This window comes from Nematolebias whitei, chromosome 5 (assembly GCF_014905685.2).
Source record: "Nematolebias whitei isolate Nwh7 chromosome 5, NemWhi1, whole genome shotgun sequence".
Lineage (NCBI taxonomy): Eukaryota > Metazoa > Chordata > Actinopteri > Cyprinodontiformes > Rivulidae > Nematolebias > Nematolebias whitei.
The window spans coordinates 4,993,791-5,014,173 of NC_056502.1; the positions used below are offsets into that span (position 1 = coordinate 4,993,791).

The following is a 20,383-nucleotide window of genomic DNA, read 5'->3' on the forward strand; positions in this document are numbered from 1 at the left end:
TATTATTATTATTATTATTATTATTATTATTATTATTATTATTATTATGGGGTGCCGTTTGTAAAGTTACACAGTCAAAAATTAACAGCAATAGTTTGGTTTATTTAGCAAAAGGTTTTTTGTTTTTTTTTCTAAGTCACAGTTTCACCATGTTATTCATGCATTTATAAATGTCATAGCTCACTAACTAAATGTTTAATTTGCAAGTTAAGTATTTAGTTAGCAAGCTAAATATTTAGCTCCACACTAAATATTTAGTTTACAAACAATATGATTATGTCCAAGCTAAATGTTAAATTTACAAACTAAACATTTAATGTCTAAGATAAACATATAATTCCTAAACTAAATATTTAATTTGATAACTAAATATTTAGGTCGGATCTAAATATTTAACTCGCTAACAAAATATATAGATATTTTTAATATCTAATTATTTTTTATTTATTTAAATATTTTAATTTGTAAATTAAACCTTTAGCTTGAACATGTACATTTGGTTTGTAAATTAAATATTTAGTGTGAAACTAAATATTTAACTTGCAAATTAAATATTTAGTTAAGAACTATGCCATTTATAAATGTATGAATAACATGGTGAAACTATGACTTTGAAAAAAAAAACATTTTTTTCTTGGGAAAGGCTAAACTAAAATATTGCTTTTAATTTTTGACTGTGTAACTTTACAAACAGCACCCCATAAATAATAACAAACTTAAATATATCCAATATTAATCAATTCTGCATCCATCCATCAAGTTTGAATCCAAAATGACAAGTTTCATAATCAGGGTGTGGCGATAAAAACTGAACAGTAAAATGGTGAAACATCTGAGAGGCTTTAATTCTCCCAAGAAGTAGCCAGATCCCTACAAGATGTTTACTGTTCCCAAACAGAACCAGATCCCTCCTTTAACAAAACCATTAAACTTGACTGATATTTAGATATTTTCTTTGTTTTTAAACCAAAGCGGCTCCAGACTGGGGCTGAAGTTAAGTTGGTTTCCATCATAAACCTGTTGGATCTTCCCACCTGAGAAGGTCACTGCAGATCCGCAGGTCCTCCTCAGCTGGACCGGCTCTTCCTGCACCTCTGGGGTGTGTGTTGAACACTGTTCTGTCGTTCAATGGATCGAGGTGTAAAATGGACGTCTTAGTCGTTTCATCAGAGCATGAATCTGTTTTGAGCAGCAGTTTGTGTTTCTGAAAGTGCAGCACCAACCAGAACTTCTGAACGGTTCTGCAAACCAGAACTTCATGAGTCGTTTTCAGCAGGATCTGTTAGCGCTGGTCTCTTAAAAACAATGTTGTATAGAAGTAAGTTATTAAGTCAAGTCAAGTCAAGTCAAGTCATCTTTATTTGTAGAGCACAATTTAAAACAGATAAACTGTTATCAAAGTGCTTAACAGAAATGTAGCAAAACATAGGCAGCAAAACAAAAACATCATACAGAATTAAAATTACTGGAGCAATAACACACACTAATGATCACACTAAGGAAAAACAAGCAGTAAAAATAAACGTCAATCATAAAACAACAGAATTAAAATGAGGTACACAGAACAAAATAAACTAACTCACACCGTATTAAACGCCAGAGCAAACAGGTGCGTTTTAAGGAGGGATTTGAACATCAGGAGGGAGGAGGCCTGCCTGATGTTGAGGGGCAAGTTGTTCCACAGGTTGGGACCTCTGACTGAAAAAGCTCGATCCCCTCGGAGCTTCAGGCGTGATTTTGGAACGACCAAAAGAAGCTGGTCCGATGATCTCAGGGCCCGAGACGGAACATATGGTTCCAGGAGCTCGGAGAGGTAGAGGGGTGCGAGGCCATTTAGGCACTTATATGTCAGGAGGAGAATCTTGAAGTCGATTCTGGATCGCACAGGAAGCCAGTGAAGGGAGGACAGAACAGGTGTGATGTGCTCAGACCTACGTGTACCAGTTAAAAGCCGAGCAGCTGCATTTTGTTTAATAAATTTAGCTGATCATGGTTGGGAGCGCAGCATTGTCTAAGAGCTGGTTCTGTGGTTCAGGTGGTGGACCTCCTGGTGAGCAACATTCTGAAGGAGTCCGGGCCCAGTTGGACCTTTACCAGCAGGTTTCAGGACAGAACCTGGAGCTTTGACTGTCGGAACAAAACCAGTTTGTACCAGAACAGAGTCTGGCCTTGAAACGACACAAACATTTCTCGCAGCACTTTCCAGACGTTTCTATCAAAGTAGAAAAATTAAAAATATGAATCACAAACACGATTGTGTTCTTCTTAATTAAATATAAATCTATGTAACTAAAAGCACTTCAGCTAACCAAAAAAAAAAAGAAAAAAGGTTTTAAAGACCTCACTTGTGCGTGCGAAGTTGTTTTAAGTTTTTACAGGAAAAAAAAACACGTAAATATCAAATAGATTTGTAACTACAGATAAATCCTGTGCCGTTTTCTGTCTTCTAATAAAATTCAGCGAGGGCTTCCTATAAGTTGTTCTCTATGAAAAGTCCTGAGGATATGAATTTAAATTCCCTTTTAGCGAGAGCCCTGCTGGTTTTATTCACTCACTTCGCTCTTTTCAGAGCTGCACCTCTTTGAGAGCTGCAGCTTCTCTGCACAGAGATGCAATGAAAAAATAAAAGCCTTGTCCAGACAGGAGAATTACCATAAAGCTACAAAACTGCTGTGCCTGAAGTGATTCACAGTAACATGTAGGAAGCCGTGCTGCCTTGAATTAGCTACTACAAGTGACTTCTAGATAAGACTTCATCGGGTGTGGACCTGGACCTCCGCCTGTTGGACTCTTTCACCTTATCCAGTGTTTACAAGGTGCATTTGTCTGTGCTGAAAGGAGGCAATTAATGTTAGTTAAATGCAAGAAGAAACGACAAGTTTATAGAAGGGAAAGTATACATTTAAAGACATTTAAATCTACAATCCAAAAATCTGATAATGTTCAATCTCACAGCCAGAAGAGGATTCTTTTGATAGTTTTTTGCTAAAAAATACAATTTGGTTTAATTGTCTTTATCGATCAGCTATATTTGTCCCCATCATTGTGACTTTAGTGTCCAGAATGAGAGGAATGGCGATGCTGAGACAGCAGCTGCTGGGAACTCTTCCTGCTCTCACTTTGTTGTTGCAGCTTTTCATTCGTTTTATTTTGAAAGGTCTACCGCGAAGCAGCGTGAGAGCAAACCGTTTGTGCAGCGGAGGCCGGACTGGCCACGGAGGACAGTGAATCGGTGGGTTTCTACGTACCGAAGGAAGCGGTTGAGGTCTCCGTGTCTCATGTACTCGAACACCATGGCCAGAGGCTCTCCGTCCGTGCACACGCCGTAGAAGCGCACGATGTGTTGGTGCTGGAGCACCGTCAGCAGCTCTGCCTCCCGCTGGAAGTCCTGCCGGGTCGACTCGTTTGCGTCCTTCAGAGTCTGCAGTCGAACGAGATGGATTGAGAACGACTGAACAACAACTTTTCATAAGATAAAGGTTTGTAAGCTCAATCAGTTTGGCCTAAAGCACTTGAGTGTTATACGTGATCATGTATAACGATCATCGATGATTGCCGTAGTTTTCGGACTATAAGGCGCATTAAATGAAACAAGTTCATTTTGACAGATTTTTGAGTGCCGTGTACCGCATAAAATCAGTTCGAGGTCAGTAAGTACAACCAGAATTGATGCATAATCACTGTCGATTTTTGAGAAAATTCAAGGATTTTAAATGCGCCTTATAGTCCGAAAAATACGGTGATTGTTTTGGACAGATGGTCCATTTTTGCACGCGTAAATCACGTTTCTTTGGATTCCACAGACAGCTGGCTCGAAACACATCAAGGAGGTGAGACAGACCTGGGTTAGCAGGCCTCAGACCCATGAAGTCTCTCAGATGAAAGACGAAACGTTTCTCCTGTAAATGAACGTCCGCATGACGCGATTGAACTTTTCTGTAACTTATTTTATAATTTCTTTCATTAATTTAATGCGTCCTGAGTCATTAGATTCACAAACTGAGTAAAGAATCTCACGAGGCGCTGAGGATGAAAATCTGCATCATCCACCAACGTTCCAGGGTTTTGGATCAAGACCAGCTTTTCCACAACATTGTGCTTTAGTCGTGCACAACTTTGTAAATTGTAGCACAAAAACTGTAAAATTTAACGTGGCTCTTCTCAAACCAGGTTGACTAAAAGTTATCGAGTTGTAGACGATTATCTAAGGATTACTTTGAGTTTTGTTCAAATACAAGCACGGTTCATGAGAAATTTTGCTAACAGACAGACAGGGTTGACTCCAAGACTTAATCCCAATGTTTTAAACAAAGATCTTAACCAGTTTGTCAGTGCTCATGGTTTGTGTTAGGGGTGACTCTTAGCTACTACCAACCCCAATTTTAGCTCAGTATTTGTAAAATTCACTGACTTATTTTTCACTCAGCCTTTTTTTAAACAGATAAATCACGTTGAGCCTCGAAGACTCATTTACAAGTGAGACCTGTTTGGACAGACAATAAAAGTGGTGAAAGTGACACCATAGGTTTTGGAGGCAAAAAAAAAAACCTGACGTGCTCATTCTTTGGCTGAAGATTAAAAGCATGAAAATGAAAATAACCTCGCGCACAAGCACATAATGACACCAACATTTTGCATGGGGGGCGGGGGGACGCAAGGGCAGTGAGTATGTCCAGAGACAACACACAGAGACGCTGCAGAGTTCAGATAAGAGTCGCTCAGTTCACATAGTTCCCTCTACAGCCAAGGACGACATCAGATAGAATCCAAAGAGTCCTGAAATGATGACAGAAGGTTTATTCAGCCGGGCCCCTCTGATTGGTCCATAGACTTCCTCTGTGTGTGGGGGTGTGTGGGTGTGGGGGGGGGGGGGGCAGAGCATCAAGGTTTACAGAGCTTCCAGGCGAATTAAGATGAGATGGCCTGTCAAGGCCAGTCAAGAAGCCGAATTCAGATAAACACGATTGTTTTGGGGACAGGCAGAACTTCACTGGGTGTGTTTACATGGACATAAGTAACCGGATCAAATGACCGGTCGGAATAAAAGTGTGTCATGTAAACACTCCGTTCGGGTTATTTTTTGTGTATTCGGCGCGATCCGATATAATTTGCGATCAGAACGAAACGGGTGGTTTACGCCGATCCGTAACTCGATCGGTGCGCATGTAAACGCTTGATCCGTTCGTTTTTATCTGATCGTGAAAAACTGACCTGACTGCGCATGTGCGACTTTGCCATTTCCGCCTGGCTAATGCTAATAATATTAGCATGTCAGGGAAGTAAAACTGGTCGGTGAGCGACACAACATTTTTACTAGAAACTTTGAAAGAGCTCAAAATGATCTGTATTACCTGTAGATCAGTCAGGGAGTGCAGTAACGCCTCCGCCATCATTAAAACCTGTCGCGGGTCCATTTTGGGTGCTCAGGTTTGTTTACGTTCACCCGGAAGTAGAACTTCTTCTTCTGTGTTTTTTTAAGGAGAGTTTACCACTCTGCGCATGTCAGTACTGTTGTTCAGAACAAAGCCCGCTGCATGTAAACGCTCGTCATGAACAGATTGCGCCCATGTAAACAACACATTTGAATTATTCAAACAGAACACATTTCAATCTGGTCAAAGAATTCTGCGCATGTAAACATAGCTACTGATTATGTCTAGATTGAGTCTGTGTCCATTCTCTCAGCTCCAAAACGTCCAAATTACATGGCCATACCATTGGACTGTGCCTGAGAGTAATCCCCGAGATCTGATCCATCCTGCCAAAAGCATTTGAGTCTGGGTGCTCGAGGCACGAACCAAGCCATCATAAGGCAAGCAGCCTGAACGGGTCCAAATTTGCTGCCGACAACTTCTTTGTTTGTTGATGAACCAGGAATCAGCCAAAAAGCGTAAACCAGTTATCATAAATCCAATTATATGGTTCCTTAACATACACAAATCGCAGCAGAGATAGACATATCATCAAGTCTTCCAAGTCGATGATATCCAGCTGCTTACGTGCCAACAGGACAAATCGGCTCACCTAAAGCCTGTCTTCTCTTCAAAGAAATGTTGTCAGTTGCGTTGAGGGATCAACTGACCAAATTCATAGTAGAATAATGATTCAGAAGATTTGTAGAAGAGAGGCTCTAAAGCAGTTCCACAGACAGGATAGAGCAAAGCAAAATGGAGAGGGAGAGGAGGGGAAAGGCATCCGCCCTTGACAACAGCAAGTCAATTATTATTGCAGTTTCTGTGTTTGCTAAATTTAATTTAATTAAAATCAGCTTCTAATGCAGTTACATAATAAGTTTAGCCCAAATCAGACATTTTTCATTTTATTTCAAGGTTAAAACAAAAGAAAACATAAGTTTATATTTTCTAAGCATATTTATTTTGATTAATTTATTTCCCTCAACAGTTTTCTCAGTTTTCCATCTAATTTGAAAAGCTTTTTAAACTACATTTAAACAAATAAAAGACGTTAAAACAACAGATTTCCAATTATTTTTTGTTATTTAACTTTCCTCAGAAGGTCTCGGAGGTTCTCGCGCCGTCCAGCTCAGATGCGTGATGGAAGCTGTGATTGATGGGACGATAAATGAAAGCTCGTAATGTTCTTATGTGGTCTGCATCAACCTGATGTAACATGAGCTGTGTCTTAAATCAGCTGACAGCAACGACAGCTCACTCTAAAGCCACAGATAAAGCAGATTACAGCAGAGTGTTGGATAAACTTTAAATATTGAAGGAAACTCGAGCATTTTCAGACGTTATTGAAGACATGAGAGGAAGACATACTAATGGACAAGTTGTGCTTCAACCTGGACAGTTTTACTTGTAATTTGTTAACATTTGCTGTTCAAAGCATTACATTTTCAATAAAAACTGTGTAAAAATAAACCTGTGTTGCCAGTAATTTTAGTCATGATCAAACTCTGACTTTATTTTGAGTCATTTTCTTTTCACCAATGCTTCACACGAGGATCAAAAATATGATTTATCTGCATTAGGAACAAGCATTTAAAGACTCCGACTGGATTTTAAGGATTCAAGGTTCTTTATTTGTCATTCCACCACATGTCGTACATGTGGTGGAATGAAATTGTCTACACAGGGTCCCAGTTACATCCAACAAAAGTACAAAGTATAAAATGTAAAAGAAAAACAGTAATAAGACAAAAGCAATACGCCGAACAGCAGCACGAACATGAGTCTGTGTGAGCAGATGAGCACGAACGAACACATCAACATAAAACAGATCAGCAGCAACAGGAAACAGATCAGCAGCAACATGATGTGGTTTTTCACAGTGATTATTCTGGTTAGAGATTCATGAGTCTAACAGCCTCAGGGTAGAAGCTGTTCCTCAGTCTAGTGGTTCTACACTTAATGCTCCTTAACCTCCTTCCTGAGGGGAGTGGGGTAAAAAGTGTGTGTGCTGGGTGAGTGTGGTCCTTCATGATGCAGGTGGCCCTCTTCCTGCATCTGGAGGTGTGATCAGGTCTGTGATGGTGGGGAGCCTGACTCCAACATCTTGTGCAGCCTTCACCACTCTCTGCAAAGCTTTTCTTTCATTTGGAGTTATTATGGGAGTCATGAGCATATTTCATGCCGACAGCAATTTTGTAAACCAAGTTTTAGGTTCTGCAAAGATCAGTAATCTGTTAAGTGTTTGAAATAAACAAACCTATCTTAATCCAAGAATAGTTTAAAAGGAATCTGTCGATAAAGTCTTAGAAAGCACAGAAAGTGCCAAAGAAGTAAACAAAGATAAAGTCAGAGCAATAAAAGACAAATGTAAATGCAACGTAAGGCTGCAGCAAATATGCTGTTTCATGATATATTTTTTTGGTCATTTGTTGTTAATATTTGAAAAAAAAAGAATTAGTTCATTTAGTAAATCAAGTTCAGATTTTTTAACTATATTCACTTTTATTCTTTAAAGTGGTTCCTGAGAAATTGCATAAAACTGACAACATAAAGCCTCGTTCAGTTCCAGAAGGATTTCCATCACTGCGTGCTCGGCCTGAAGCAGAAGAGGAGAAACGTTCATCTAAAAACAGACGACACAAACTCTGACGAGCCAGCGTGCTCCACCATGGCATGACAATGGTGTTTGCTCAAACTAACAAAATGCTTTTAACGTTGATGCAAAGCAGAAAAGAAATGTTTCCAGGTGTGCTCATTGTACTCGACTCTGAGATGACGAGGAGCCGCCATGTTGGAAGACGACACGACACAATAAGTTCATGCAGCTATAATAGTCAGCTTTGATGTTTCCAGATGTTCGATTAGACAAAGACAAGAAGACATTTGTCAGAATCCTAGCCCACCAACAAACTCTCATAACCCAGCAGAGAAGACACCAGTTGTATAAACCTGACCAGTCCTCAACAGACTCATCGTAGGACTCCTAAACAGCTTAGACGTCACATTTCCAGAGTATCAGCACATGTGCTGAGCTCACAGCAGCTGCAGGAACTGTAAAGAGCTCCTCACCTTGATGGCAACCAGCATCTTGTCGTTATCCGGGCTGAGGTTGGCACACTCTGCCAGGTAGACTTTGCCGAAGGCTCCTTCACCGAGCTCCCACTTCAACACGATGTCCTGCCGCTTGATGTGCTGAACACCTGGGATCATGGAAAACAGAAACCGGTCAACACTGTCTCTGATTCATGTCCAGCCCAGAAGAACCAAGTCTCTGCTTCGCCTGCACTGATCGCTCTGAAATCTAACTTCCATTTCCACCCCAAATAGTTGCAGTTCACCACAACAAGAGGAGTTAAAACTTTATATCTAATAACGGTGCTACAGGAAGCCAGAAGGAACAAAACAAACTAATTTTATCAAAACAAAAGGTTTAAAATTGTTCAAAAGAGCGAAGTTTTGATTTATTATTTGCCACACTTTTAGAATTAAGACAGAAGTATTTCAAAGAAGTATTTTAAATTTCAAACCGAACTTTAAAAATAACTTTTAGGGGGAAAAGGCCGAGTGTCGTGAAGGACTGAAGTGGAAACTGCCACTCACACATGTCTTTGTCCTTGATGATGCCGCAGAAGTACTGGGGGTTCTCCACAAAACTCGACAAACCGGAGTCTTCGTCTGAGGAAGGCGGGCTGGTTCCAAAGTTCATGAACCGAAGCGACACCGCCAGGTCGTCCTCGGTCCCCAGAACTGACGAGCCTAATAAAAATGGAAAAGACGGATCCATGACACCTAATCAGTCTCCAACATGTTGTGATTACAGGAGCCAACAAAAGAAGCAATTCAGCACCCCCCCCCCCCCCCCCCCTTATTTTTTAAAGAATCAACATCTCTGAAACCAACTTGGCTGCACAATTGTTGGTACCATGGTGACAGATGATGACAAGCTCTAATAATCACCATCATCAGCCGCGCAGCAATCAGGCCGCATTGAGCCGTGAAAAAAGTGACCATAGAAGGAGCCTGGCTGGTGAGAAACACCTCACCATGGCATGGATTAAAAGCCCAACAAGTGGAGCCCAAATTGTAAAACTACTCAGCAAGGCAAACCGCAGAACCCCCCAGAGTCCAAAACAGAAGAAAATGGAACAACAAAGTGAAAACCCAGAGGAGATGGAGGGAAGGAAAGAGGGAGAACGTCCACTTAGGCAATCAGACCCACTTAGACACTCTGAGTGTGGAGAGAACACGATGGAAAGTCCACATGGAGCAATAACATGTAACTGTTCATCCATCCAGTCATCCATCCATCCATCCATCCAGCCTCTTTAATGGCCCTCACCATGTGGTGGTGGTTCTGTCATTAAAACACTTTGTGCTGCCTGTGTGCAAACTTGCAGCACAACGAGAACTCGTATCTGGTTACATTGCACGAGATTTCCTGAAAACCCAACGGAACCATTCATAATTTAAAACAATCTGGAAAAGATTATTTTAATTCTACTTTGGCCGAGACAAAAATAATCATTTTTCAAGCTATAATCCAGAACACAATGTTGTTAAAATTAGAGTATACGAACCAAAATCAAGACAGCAGAGCCAGAAACGACGCCTTCGTTTTCATCTCGTGTGCTATTATTGTACGTCACAAAATTCTGCTGCCTTCATTACCCAGAATGCAACTTGACTCCAAAACTTTTTGGTCTGGTGTTTAAGTGCTCAGTCATTTTTCTTCAGAGTTTCAGGGACAAGTTTTTATGGAAGAGTGAAACTAAAAGCTGCAGAAAACATTCATGATAACGGCTCCACTCTCAAAAGATTTCTGGCAGAGAGCGATTTACTACGACTTTACACTTTTGCTTCAGATGGTTATTTTCTTTAAACGCTGCATGTTGGAACGTGACCTCCGGCCCATCGCAGCCCGTTCTGTGTTTAAAGCAAATCCTGCAAAACTTTGTTTCAGCACGAGTAACCTGAATTACTTCAGCCACATCGTGCATTTTACTTACGGTGAATCCCGAACTTGGACTGCTGGCCACACCTGTTGATGACCAAAATCATGACGAGCAGAAACGTGCAGGCGAACCCTGCGAGGCCCACAGCCACAGAAACCTGCCAACACACAAGAGTTCCTTCATTAACAACACTAACATTGATCTAATGATGTATTGGTCCTAATCAAGACATTTGTTCCAGAGTCAGGTCAGTCTGGTTAAATCATTTCATTTATTTTAATCATCGATAATTAACAGAATACAGTAGTCCCTCTATACTTTGCGGTTCAGCTTTCGTGGACTTGCTCTTTCGCGGTTTTTCAAAGATTGGACATGACGCACAATTGGCTGATTAATGGATGATTTAGCACCTGCTGCAGCAGGTTGGGGATGAACTATCCATTGGAGCATCAGGACATTTCCCGGTGACCTGGCCGTTTGCCGAGGAAGACTAAACGCTCAGTTCCGGTCGCGCTTGATTATTTAAAATAAAGCTGCTCGTGCAGCATGAACTGTTTATTTAAATTATTGCAGTACAGTATTTAACTTTAAATTGTTTATTTACACAGAAGGAGAGAGGCTGGGAGTGAGGAGCATGAGTGTGATTGCAGCAGAGAAGTGGGCGTGGCAGAGAGCCGCAGGTGGCAGAGAGCTGAAATCACGACATGCTGTGCTCTTTTAGCGCATTTAGAGTTTAGAAACATTGTTAGGAACATTGCAAGAGTGTGGGAAGGGTTTAAAACACCTTAATACATACCGTATATATGAATATTAAAATAAACTACTACTTACCACTTGTACTACTATCTTTACTTTGCAGTTTTTCACTTATTGTGGGGGTAGTCCCTAACACCCGCAATAAACTAGGGACTACTGTATATTTCTCTTACATGCTAAAACAAATGCAACCAGCTAATATCACACATCACAAACTAAACGAGGGAGCGAGCGGATGTCCTGCCTGCAGTGTCCTCACTGCTTCATTTAGAGGCTCAAATAATGAATTTGTTGATCAAAATTTATTTTTTTATATCTAATATATTGAGTGTTCTTTGTCTTTGATGGTTTCTTTTGGTTGCTCTCTTCTTTAGGGGTCGCCACAGTGAGAAAACGCACAAGAAAGATTTAGCTAAATGTTTGGCGCTGGATGCCCCTCCCGACAGAATGTGGACTCGAACCAGCGGTCTCAAGAACATTAGGCTGCAGTATTTAACCACTGAGCTACTGCAGCTGATGTTTCAAGTTCAAAATGTTAAAAAATGCTGTTTTTGAGCAAAAACTGTCCGTTTGTTATAGAGTTTTAAGATCACAAGTTTATTTATTCAAATGACAAAGTGTCTTGATACAAACATCATGTTTCGTGCTAAATGATCGTTTGCAAAACTTGTCCCTAGAAGTGCTTTCTTAAGAACCCCCCCCCCCCCCCCCCCAAACAAATAATCAAAATGAAGCATAATATAAAGGAAAATGATGAATTGTAGAGTTTTGCTTTCAAATAATCTAAAAAAAAAACACAACACGTTTCTGCTTTTTGTACAATAGGGATCTTTTTTTAAAACTTTTCTATGAATAAAAAGTTGGGATTTTTGAGGGAGTGGGGTGGGCGGTGGGGTTGGGGTTGCCAAAAGATGAGTATAAAATCAGCAAGTACTCCATCTGACTCTTTAATAATCAGGAATCATTGGTCTGTTGGAGACGACAGGCAGACGTACCACAAACACTCGACTCTCCGGGGTCTCTCTGACGTCCATGTCTGATTTGTTGGCAGGACCTGAGGGGAAAGAAGATTCAGAGAAACGTTACCTCCAGACCAACGTGACAGGAAGTATTTGAAGAGACGTCAGTCAAGGACTTACTTGGTGCCCAATCAGAGACTAGCATGAAGGAAGCAAGAGAACAAACATATTTATGGACACAAAATCACAGAAAACCCCAAAATCCAAAGTTCTGTTTAGAATTTTTCAGCTAAAAACCGAGTTTCACTGCTGCTAGACCGTTTTTTTTTTTTAGATCAATTATGTGTGTGTGTGTGTGTGTGGTGGGGGGGGGGGGGGGGCTTACACTGCCCAGTTCAGCAGCAACACATCAAACTCAGACTAAACACTGCCTAAAACTTCTTTATTAAAGCAACTCATACAACGTGTCCCACACTGATGTGACTTTTGTCTTTTTACTGTAACAAACGTGAAACAGGACGACGCCTTGGAGGGAAACTTGTTTTTAACACGACTGGCTGAAGGAGGGGAACGATTAGCAATCAGCAAAATCTAACAAAGATTATTATTTGGATTATTGAGCATGCATCAGGATAATCAGCAAAATATTTTGGAGAATAACTTTTTAACCTGACTAATACAGAAACTTTAAAGCATCTGAAATATGATTAAAAAGCAGTTTAGGCACCAAAATTCATTTGTAAAAAATAATAGTTTCACTGTAATTTACAGTGAAAATATAATTAACTTACAGTAAAAAAGTAATTATTTACAGTAAAACCAGTTTAATTACACTAAGGTCAATAAAAATTACTGTGGCTGGGAACAAGTATTTTACAGTAAACTTCACAGTCACCTTGTTTCAGTATAAAATACTTTTAGACTTTACAAGCACCAGATTAATTGGAACATAAATATTACTTGGACTAATCAAATGATCAAAGAAGGGAAACAGATGAAACATAACGTTCCAGGGTTGTTGTTTTTTTTGTCTTTTTGTGCTGTGTTGATTTGTTTTCTGTCACCGTGTGAAAGAAAACAAAAGATTTAAACTAAAAATTATTTCTCTCAAGGTAAAACTTTGGGTGTTTTTATATTTCTAACAAATCTTCAGTATTTCAGTACTAAATAGTTGGATAAAAACATCTTTGGACACTAACGCATCATCTGAAACCCCACAAACACTCCAGGAATCTGTAACTGGCTGCATTAGGTGCAGTTCATGAACAACTCTTCATGACATGAGGTTTGAAACCTTTCTGATGAGACTCATGTTTAACCAGAACTTAAATACTAACGATCCTCATTACTGATCTGTTTTTTTCATCTGTTCCAGACATCACATGGAGGACTTCTGAGCTGGAAAACATTTGATCCAGTAAGAATTTCAGGAGCTCACATCAGCTGCACTGGTCCAAAGACAAGCTGTCTAAGATCAAGGCTGATCTGGACCCCGCATGCAATCGTTGCAAACAAACTCCAGCTACACTCCTGCATACATTCTGGACCTGTCTCCCACTGCAGACCTTTTGGCAATCTATTTTTGACACCTTCTCTGTGACATGTGGAAAAACTACACCTATCACTCATCTCACTGGTCGGGGTGGCCCCTGTGGACGCATCCTTCAACAAGTACTAGAGGGACGTGATTGCCTTTGGCTCTCCCCTGGCCAGGAGACTAATGTGCAACTGGAAGGAACCACACCCCCCAGCATATGTACATTGGGTTAGGGAGGTGATGTGCCATAACCATTTGGAAAAAATCAGATACACCCTGAAGGGTTCTGTAGGATGATTCTGGGAGACCTGGCAGCCCTTTGTGGTGTTTGTTGAGCACTTGTCAATGCCTGTGTAGTTTATTTGTGTATGTGTGTGTCCGGTGTGGGAGGGGATTTTGTTCTGTTCTGTTTTCTTTGTGTACAAAAGCAAAAAATCAATAAAAAGACCTTGTTTAAACAAAGAATTTCAGGAGCTCACTTGGAATGATCCCTTCTGGGTTGTCCAGAAAGGGGTTGTCCATGAACATCCCAACGGCTGTGGCTGTGTCCCGGCCCAGTTTGTTCTCCACGATGATGGAGTAGTTGCCGTTGTTGATGTGGGTCGGCTTGTTCAGGAAGAGGCAGCCGTGTTTGACGGAGCCGTCGCTCGAGTCCAGGATGTACTGCATGAACGCGTAGTAGCTCTCCTTGAACACGGCGCCGTTGTAAAGCCAAGTGATGTTCGGTTCAGGGTTGCCGTCCACAGCGAACGGGAAGCACCAGTTGTGCTGTGGCACAGCGTCTCTCAGGAAGATGATCTTGGCTGGAACTGTGCGGAGAGACGACAGGTTTGGGTTCAAAACAAATCAAAGGTGAGAATCTGTGGGGCTGAAACACAGAGAGGCGTTAAAAAGACCATTTCCCAACGAGAAATGTAGAAAGAATCTGATGTTAAGCTGCTTTTTAAAGATGGCGGGTTTGTTCTGTATTACCGTTAAGTTGTTTAACTCAGAATTCTTAAGATTTAATTTGTCATCTTTGAAATAAAATCCCATTTCAGACAATCTCTTCTAAAGTGTTGAAGTTTCATCATTGGTCCCACTTTCACTTCTCCTTCCATCATCGTGTTACAGATATCAGATATATCAGATACGTTGTCAGAGATGAATGTTTTATCTCATGGATGACTTGGAGACTCAAAATTCTCTGTAAAAATGAAAACTTCAACTCGGATCTCTCTAAATGACACAACGGCGTGGACTGTAGGCAAAATTTGGACAAAGATTTGCCAGGAGTCTGCAAACAAAGCATCCAATGAATAATAAAAAAATAAGCATCTGAAGAGCTTTATGATTACAGAAGCCAAACTGAGAGGACATCAGCAACAACTACGACTTCTGAGAAAACGTTTCTGCACTATCAGGTATTCAGACGTCATACTTGTACATAAAGTCCTTCATGGGTTGGCTCCACCACCGCTAAAAGACTTTGTCCAATTACATTTGCAACCAAACATAAGTACAAGAGCAGTTAGTAGGGAAGACTGTAAAATACTATTTAGAAAAAGTTATTTCGGTCACTCGTCATTTTCTGTTCAGGTTCCAAATTCTTGCAATAAACTACCATTACAACTAAGAAATATTACGTCATTAAACTGTTTTCGGAAATCACTTAAGCGATGGTTACTAGATAATCAAAATTGTACTTATGTTTTGAATAATTCTTAAATCAACTTTTTACTAGCTATATTTAAAATGGTCATGACTTATAGGTCCTGTAAGTTGCTATGTATGTTAATTTTTTTTTTTTTTTTAATCTCTTACATCAACCTGCAGACTACAGATGTAAATTAGCTTCACTGGCTAAATTTGGCATATTTATGGATGTATTCATGTTGGTTAATATGCATTGTCCCTTTATGAAATACATTTTCTAACTTGTTTGAGGCTCCTGTGAGGACCACAATCCTTTTCAGAAAGTGCCAGTATCACTGTTTTCTTCTGCAGATTAACTTCTGAGGTTCAGGTTATGCTATAACAGAAGCTATCTGATAATAAGCTAAAGTCTTTTTGTTTTAGTTATAGAAAAATATCATTAAGTTTGCAAATTAACTTGACAAAACTGGAGTATTTGAAGTCAACACGACAAGCTTTGGGAGACTTTGACAAAATAAAAATAAAAATCAAGAACTGTACTTGAGGGATGAGCCTAAACTGGCTGGATTAAGAAAAATGAATTACTTGAATTATCCGAAAAGATAAATTAAAAGTGCTGCCAAAACAGGAAGTTCAAAAATGCTAAACGTGAAAGTTAAAATGGGCAAAACTAATGAGAAAGAACGAATAGAAATCCAACAGAACTTCAATCAAACACGTCGAGGAGTAAATGACTTCATATGAAGCAGGTGTGACGATTAACAAATCAGAACCAGATGTTAGGTGTTCAGTCTCTTTTACTTTGAAGGGCTCTATTGGAGGGAAACGAGTCAGAATTGTTTGTAGCAGCCGAGATAGGAGCTAATCCAATTCTTTCACTGCAAACGAAAGTGTGCTGTTTTTAACGAAGGTCCGGTGGTCTGTAGGGAGGAAGAGGACATTATTCTGACCTTAATTTATGAATTAACCAGGGATCACAGATCTCTTTAAAAAGAGAGGCCTGGACTTAAAGGCAGCCTAACGTGCACGTTTCTGGACTGTGGGAGGAAACCCACAAGGAGAACACGCAGACTCCACCCAGAAAGACCTCAGGTCCAAACCAGGGATGGAGGCAACAGCGCTGAAAATTAAAAAATTAAGGCTTGTCAAGTTTCATCAAGCATCATTTATGTATTTTTTACTCATAGCAAAGTCCTGAAGACTGTACAAATTAAGAAAACTTTATACATTTCTTTAAATTTGATCATTATGAGTGAAACATTTGGCCAGATGCTGACCGTTGCGTGTTTACCAACAGAAACAGCCGACCCGACTGAAAAAAGTCACATTTTTGGCCCAGCAGGCTGGAACCGGACTGAAGTGGGTCGGTCATGATTCAAACGTCCACACGGTTTCAGTGGATTCAGCAGAGTTTTGTTTACATCCAGTGTGGACCCAGATGTTTGAGCTGCATGCACTGAACCTGGAAAACATCTGGAGAAAACACGTTCAAATTATTTTATAAAGTTCAGGAAAAAACTTTTTCCTTGATTTCAGAGTTTACAGTGAATACTTTTAAATACCCATAAATTCAACAGATTTATTTATTTTTTTTCAGTTTTGTAGATTTACTTACTTTGAACTATTTTACTTTTATTAGTCTAAACGCGGTGTTCCTGAGTCCTCACAATATTCTGTCATTTGCTTTGTTAAATCCAGGAATTTTTCTAAAAAGTCAAAAATAAATGAAAAGCTCGGCGAAAGGCGACCAGTGGGGGAAGGAGACATATTTTCATGTAACAAACTATAATCGAAAACAACTAAAAGACAAAGCAAGGAACAAGAACAACAAGCAAAATGAACGTAAAAAATTGACCAAACAAACAGATGAAATTTAAAATATTCTGAACAAGAGAAAGAAAAAATAATGAAACATTACAAGTGCACCCGACAAAAAGCAAGAAAATATATTTATTTGCATCCTGGCTTGTGGCTTGAAATAATTTACCCTCCGTTTTATATTTTTTCTTTGCAATTATTCATTTTATTTTGATGAATGCAAAAAAAAAAAATACTGGAAGCTGCTTATAAATCAAGGCCCCGTCAACATGCACAAACCTACATGCTTTAATTTTCTGCTGCGTGCACACTTCTGTCATATAATAAAGACTGACACGTCGGTTCCTCAGAGTTTCCATGAATCTATGAATCTCCATCTGAGCTGCAAACCTGCGCTGACCCGCCATGAATAATGAATCCTGGTCCTCGTCATGCTCTTCGACCACACAGACTACCTGGAAGCTCTCTCCTGAACATGAACTTACAGGAAATGGCCTCGTTTAGATCGAACACAAGTGCAGAGACCCCCTGACTCCGCTCGGGGCCATTGTGCTGCTCTTAACCTGCGACCTCGCCCCCAGAAAGTGCTGCGCTAAGGGGGATACTGAGGCATTCACCTCCCGCCGCACTGAGAGGAAATCAGTGCTATTTATCACATTTAACTAATCGTCCATTTGCTATCTCTACTAATCTGACACTGCTGGGGACAAAAGGAGGTGAGAATTATGTTCAATGAGGGGGCCACTTGTCAGGGCTCGTTTTAAAATTAGACAATGACCACTCTGAAATGAATTCTGGCTAAAGTTCTGCCAGGAACTCTGTTCATTTCATGCTTTTTTTTTTCTCCTATAACTGTCCTGGAGGCAAATTCCCACAAATGCTGACTTGGTTTTAGAAACTTTTAGGGTTAAAAGTGGAACTACGTGATGGAAAATGGGGTTTTACAAAAGGGAAGCCACATGTGCAGCGTGAATCGATGACACCAGGAGCCACTCAGCAGTAAACACCCACTGTTCTGGGAGGTAATTAGAAGTAATTAAAGGGCCAGCGGTTAACGAGTGTCCGCCCACCAGGGGGGCTGATGTTGATAGATTAGCTGCACTAACGCATTTACAGTCTGCCAATCACTGTGGATGAAGCGGTTTTCCGGAGGAGGAGGGAAAAGTCCATTAGCACGAGCCTAAATCAGATCTGAGCGCGAGTTATCCGCCCATTTTCCTGATGTTCATTATCTGTCCCCTGATGCTCGTGCATTTGGCCTCAACTGATTGGCGCCCCACTCATTTTTGGGGCTTTATTTTCCTAATGAGTGTCACTGAGTTGGTGATGTAGGATATTGTTTGGGTAGTATTCTCAGTAATGTATCACTAATGCATCTGACGGTCTTCTGTGGGACTACTGGGTGCTGTCACTCCTCGGTGTTGTTCGGCACCGAGATGCACTAATGCATCTGAAAGCAAAAAAAATAAAAAATGCAGCAAACCTCCAGAGTCAAGCCTCAAATGTAATTTAAAAGTGCAGAATAGATAAGGTGGTGGAGTTCTTTAAGAGCAAGATGAGGTAAGTTCACCTTCCTTTGTCCTCTCATTGTATCCCTGCATTAAACGACAAACCATACCTGCAGCACTTCACTCGTATTATTTTATCGCTTCTCACCGGTCGCCCGTCTGAGTGGCAGATGACAGAGAGCTCCATTAGAAGCATGGTGGGTATGTACCTGTATTTGTAGAAGGGGCATTTAGAAGAAATCAGTGCAGTGCATTTTTCTTTTCTCCAGCCGTCCACCCTGCCTGCGCTACAAAATGGTCCCAGTGTGTTCTCGCCCTCATCTCCATTAAGGCCGGCGACTCGTATTGAGCTTGTGAGCTTTCAGGAGTGTGTTGTTTTTTTTCAGTATTTTGCAGGCACTTACACTCTATGTCCAATTGCACCATCCCCTCCTTGGGCCCAGCTTGGTTCTCGGCCTCACAAGTCAGGTTGTGCAGGTTGTCCTTGTAGGAAACGTTGGTGAGATGAAGGAGCAGATTTAATGTGGAGCCTGAGACCTTTTCCTGCAGAGAGTTACCACGGGGGTTGGGGGGGTCAATGCATCATCAGATCACAAAGAAGACACATGATGCCATTTAAAATAGGAAAAACCTGATTGGTATTAAACAAGCAGAACAAAAAGGACTGGGCTGTGATTGGTCCTCACAAGCACACGAAGAGATAATGCGTTCTACCTGGACAGTAAAGCGAGAGGCAAGTTCCTCAGTCCGCCATCTCACGTTGGGTGTAGGACTTCCTGTCACCTGACACTCAAACGTAAGGTTGCCTCCTTCTTGAGTCTTGTACTGGGAGGACACGATGGTGACCTCAGGCAGACCTGAAACAGTCAGGGGACAGGATGAGCACAGGCGGGACGACAAAAATCAGAGCTATCCACCTTATTCCTGGGGGCTCTGTTGTATAAACGATTATGGGTACAACTTCCTGTCAGACAGGAAGTAGCAGTAAGCACTAGCTAACAATATGGTAGCGGAACACGGACGCGGTTTATGTATTTTAAAGTAATTTGCATTCAGTTTAACAGATAAAACACTGTTTTTGTTTTGTTTCCATTTATTTAACAACTGTAAAATTTACTAAAATGGCCGTGCTGAGTTCAGGTACCTGTTGTGTTCACAGCTGCAGGACAACCAGACCAAACTAAATCTGTGGCTACAACAACGGAGTTTTCAACACGGAGCCAAAACAAAAAGAGTGTTCCTGTGAAAAGAGGTCTAGTTTCTATCTACTACCTACAGATGAGGAATTGAGAAGAATGTGTCTGAAAAATGTGAACTTGAAGAGAAAACCCAAAACTCTGTCATTTCACTTTGTTGACAAACAGCCGACGAAGGAAAACCTGCATCCTACTTTGTGTCTGGACTAAAATAAACCACCGGAGAAGAGACGCCGGATCCTCAGAAGGATTGAAAACAGTGATGAGAACATCAGGCATGATTTCAAGTGTATGGAGGTCACAGCTTTCTAGCATTTGTTCGTCTTCAGTTTATGATTTTCTCTGTAATTAACCCAAGCTCAGTGATGGAGGACTGTAAGACTTTGCTCTGTGTCTGATTAATAAGATTGTGTCCCACCTCTTTTAATAAAACACCACCGAACTTATTACTGTGTAGATACCGATACACCTCGGGGCTTTTTAGGTTGTTCATCGCTTCACCGTCTGAAGAACTGAGTCAGTGAAGTAGCTAAACATGCTAGCAGATGTAGCTAAATATGCTAGCAGATGTAGCTAAATATGCTAGCAGATGTAGCTAAATATGCTAG

The 20,383-nt window shown here is 40.6% G+C and overlaps 1 protein-coding gene across 2 annotated transcripts in view; it reads right to left on the bottom strand.

Annotated features, from left to right (window-relative positions):
- The window catches only part of ntrk1 (neurotrophic tyrosine kinase, receptor, type 1), a 60,698-nt gene that overhangs the window by 14,896 nt on the left and 25,419 nt on the right, over positions 1-20,383 (bottom strand). Inside the window, exons 6-14 of one of the 2 annotated variants that reach the window (XM_037676085.1) lie at positions 19,294-19,436; positions 18,984-19,122; positions 14,098-14,427; positions 12,262-12,279; positions 12,118-12,176; positions 10,421-10,523; positions 9,015-9,170; positions 8,484-8,614; positions 3,249-3,421 (exon numbers count right to left, since the gene is read on the bottom strand). In XM_037676085.1, the coding sequence (XP_037532013.1) occupies positions 3,249-3,421; positions 8,484-8,614; positions 9,015-9,170; positions 10,421-10,523; positions 12,118-12,176; positions 12,262-12,279; positions 14,098-14,427; positions 18,984-19,122; positions 19,294-19,436 (1,252 nt within the window). Of the gene's footprint in view, positions 1-3,248; positions 3,422-8,483; positions 8,615-9,014; positions 9,171-10,420; positions 10,524-12,117; positions 12,192-12,261; positions 12,280-14,085; positions 14,428-18,983; positions 19,123-19,293; positions 19,437-20,383 lie in introns of both variants that reach the window. The other variant, XM_037676084.1, reaches the window with a different exon arrangement.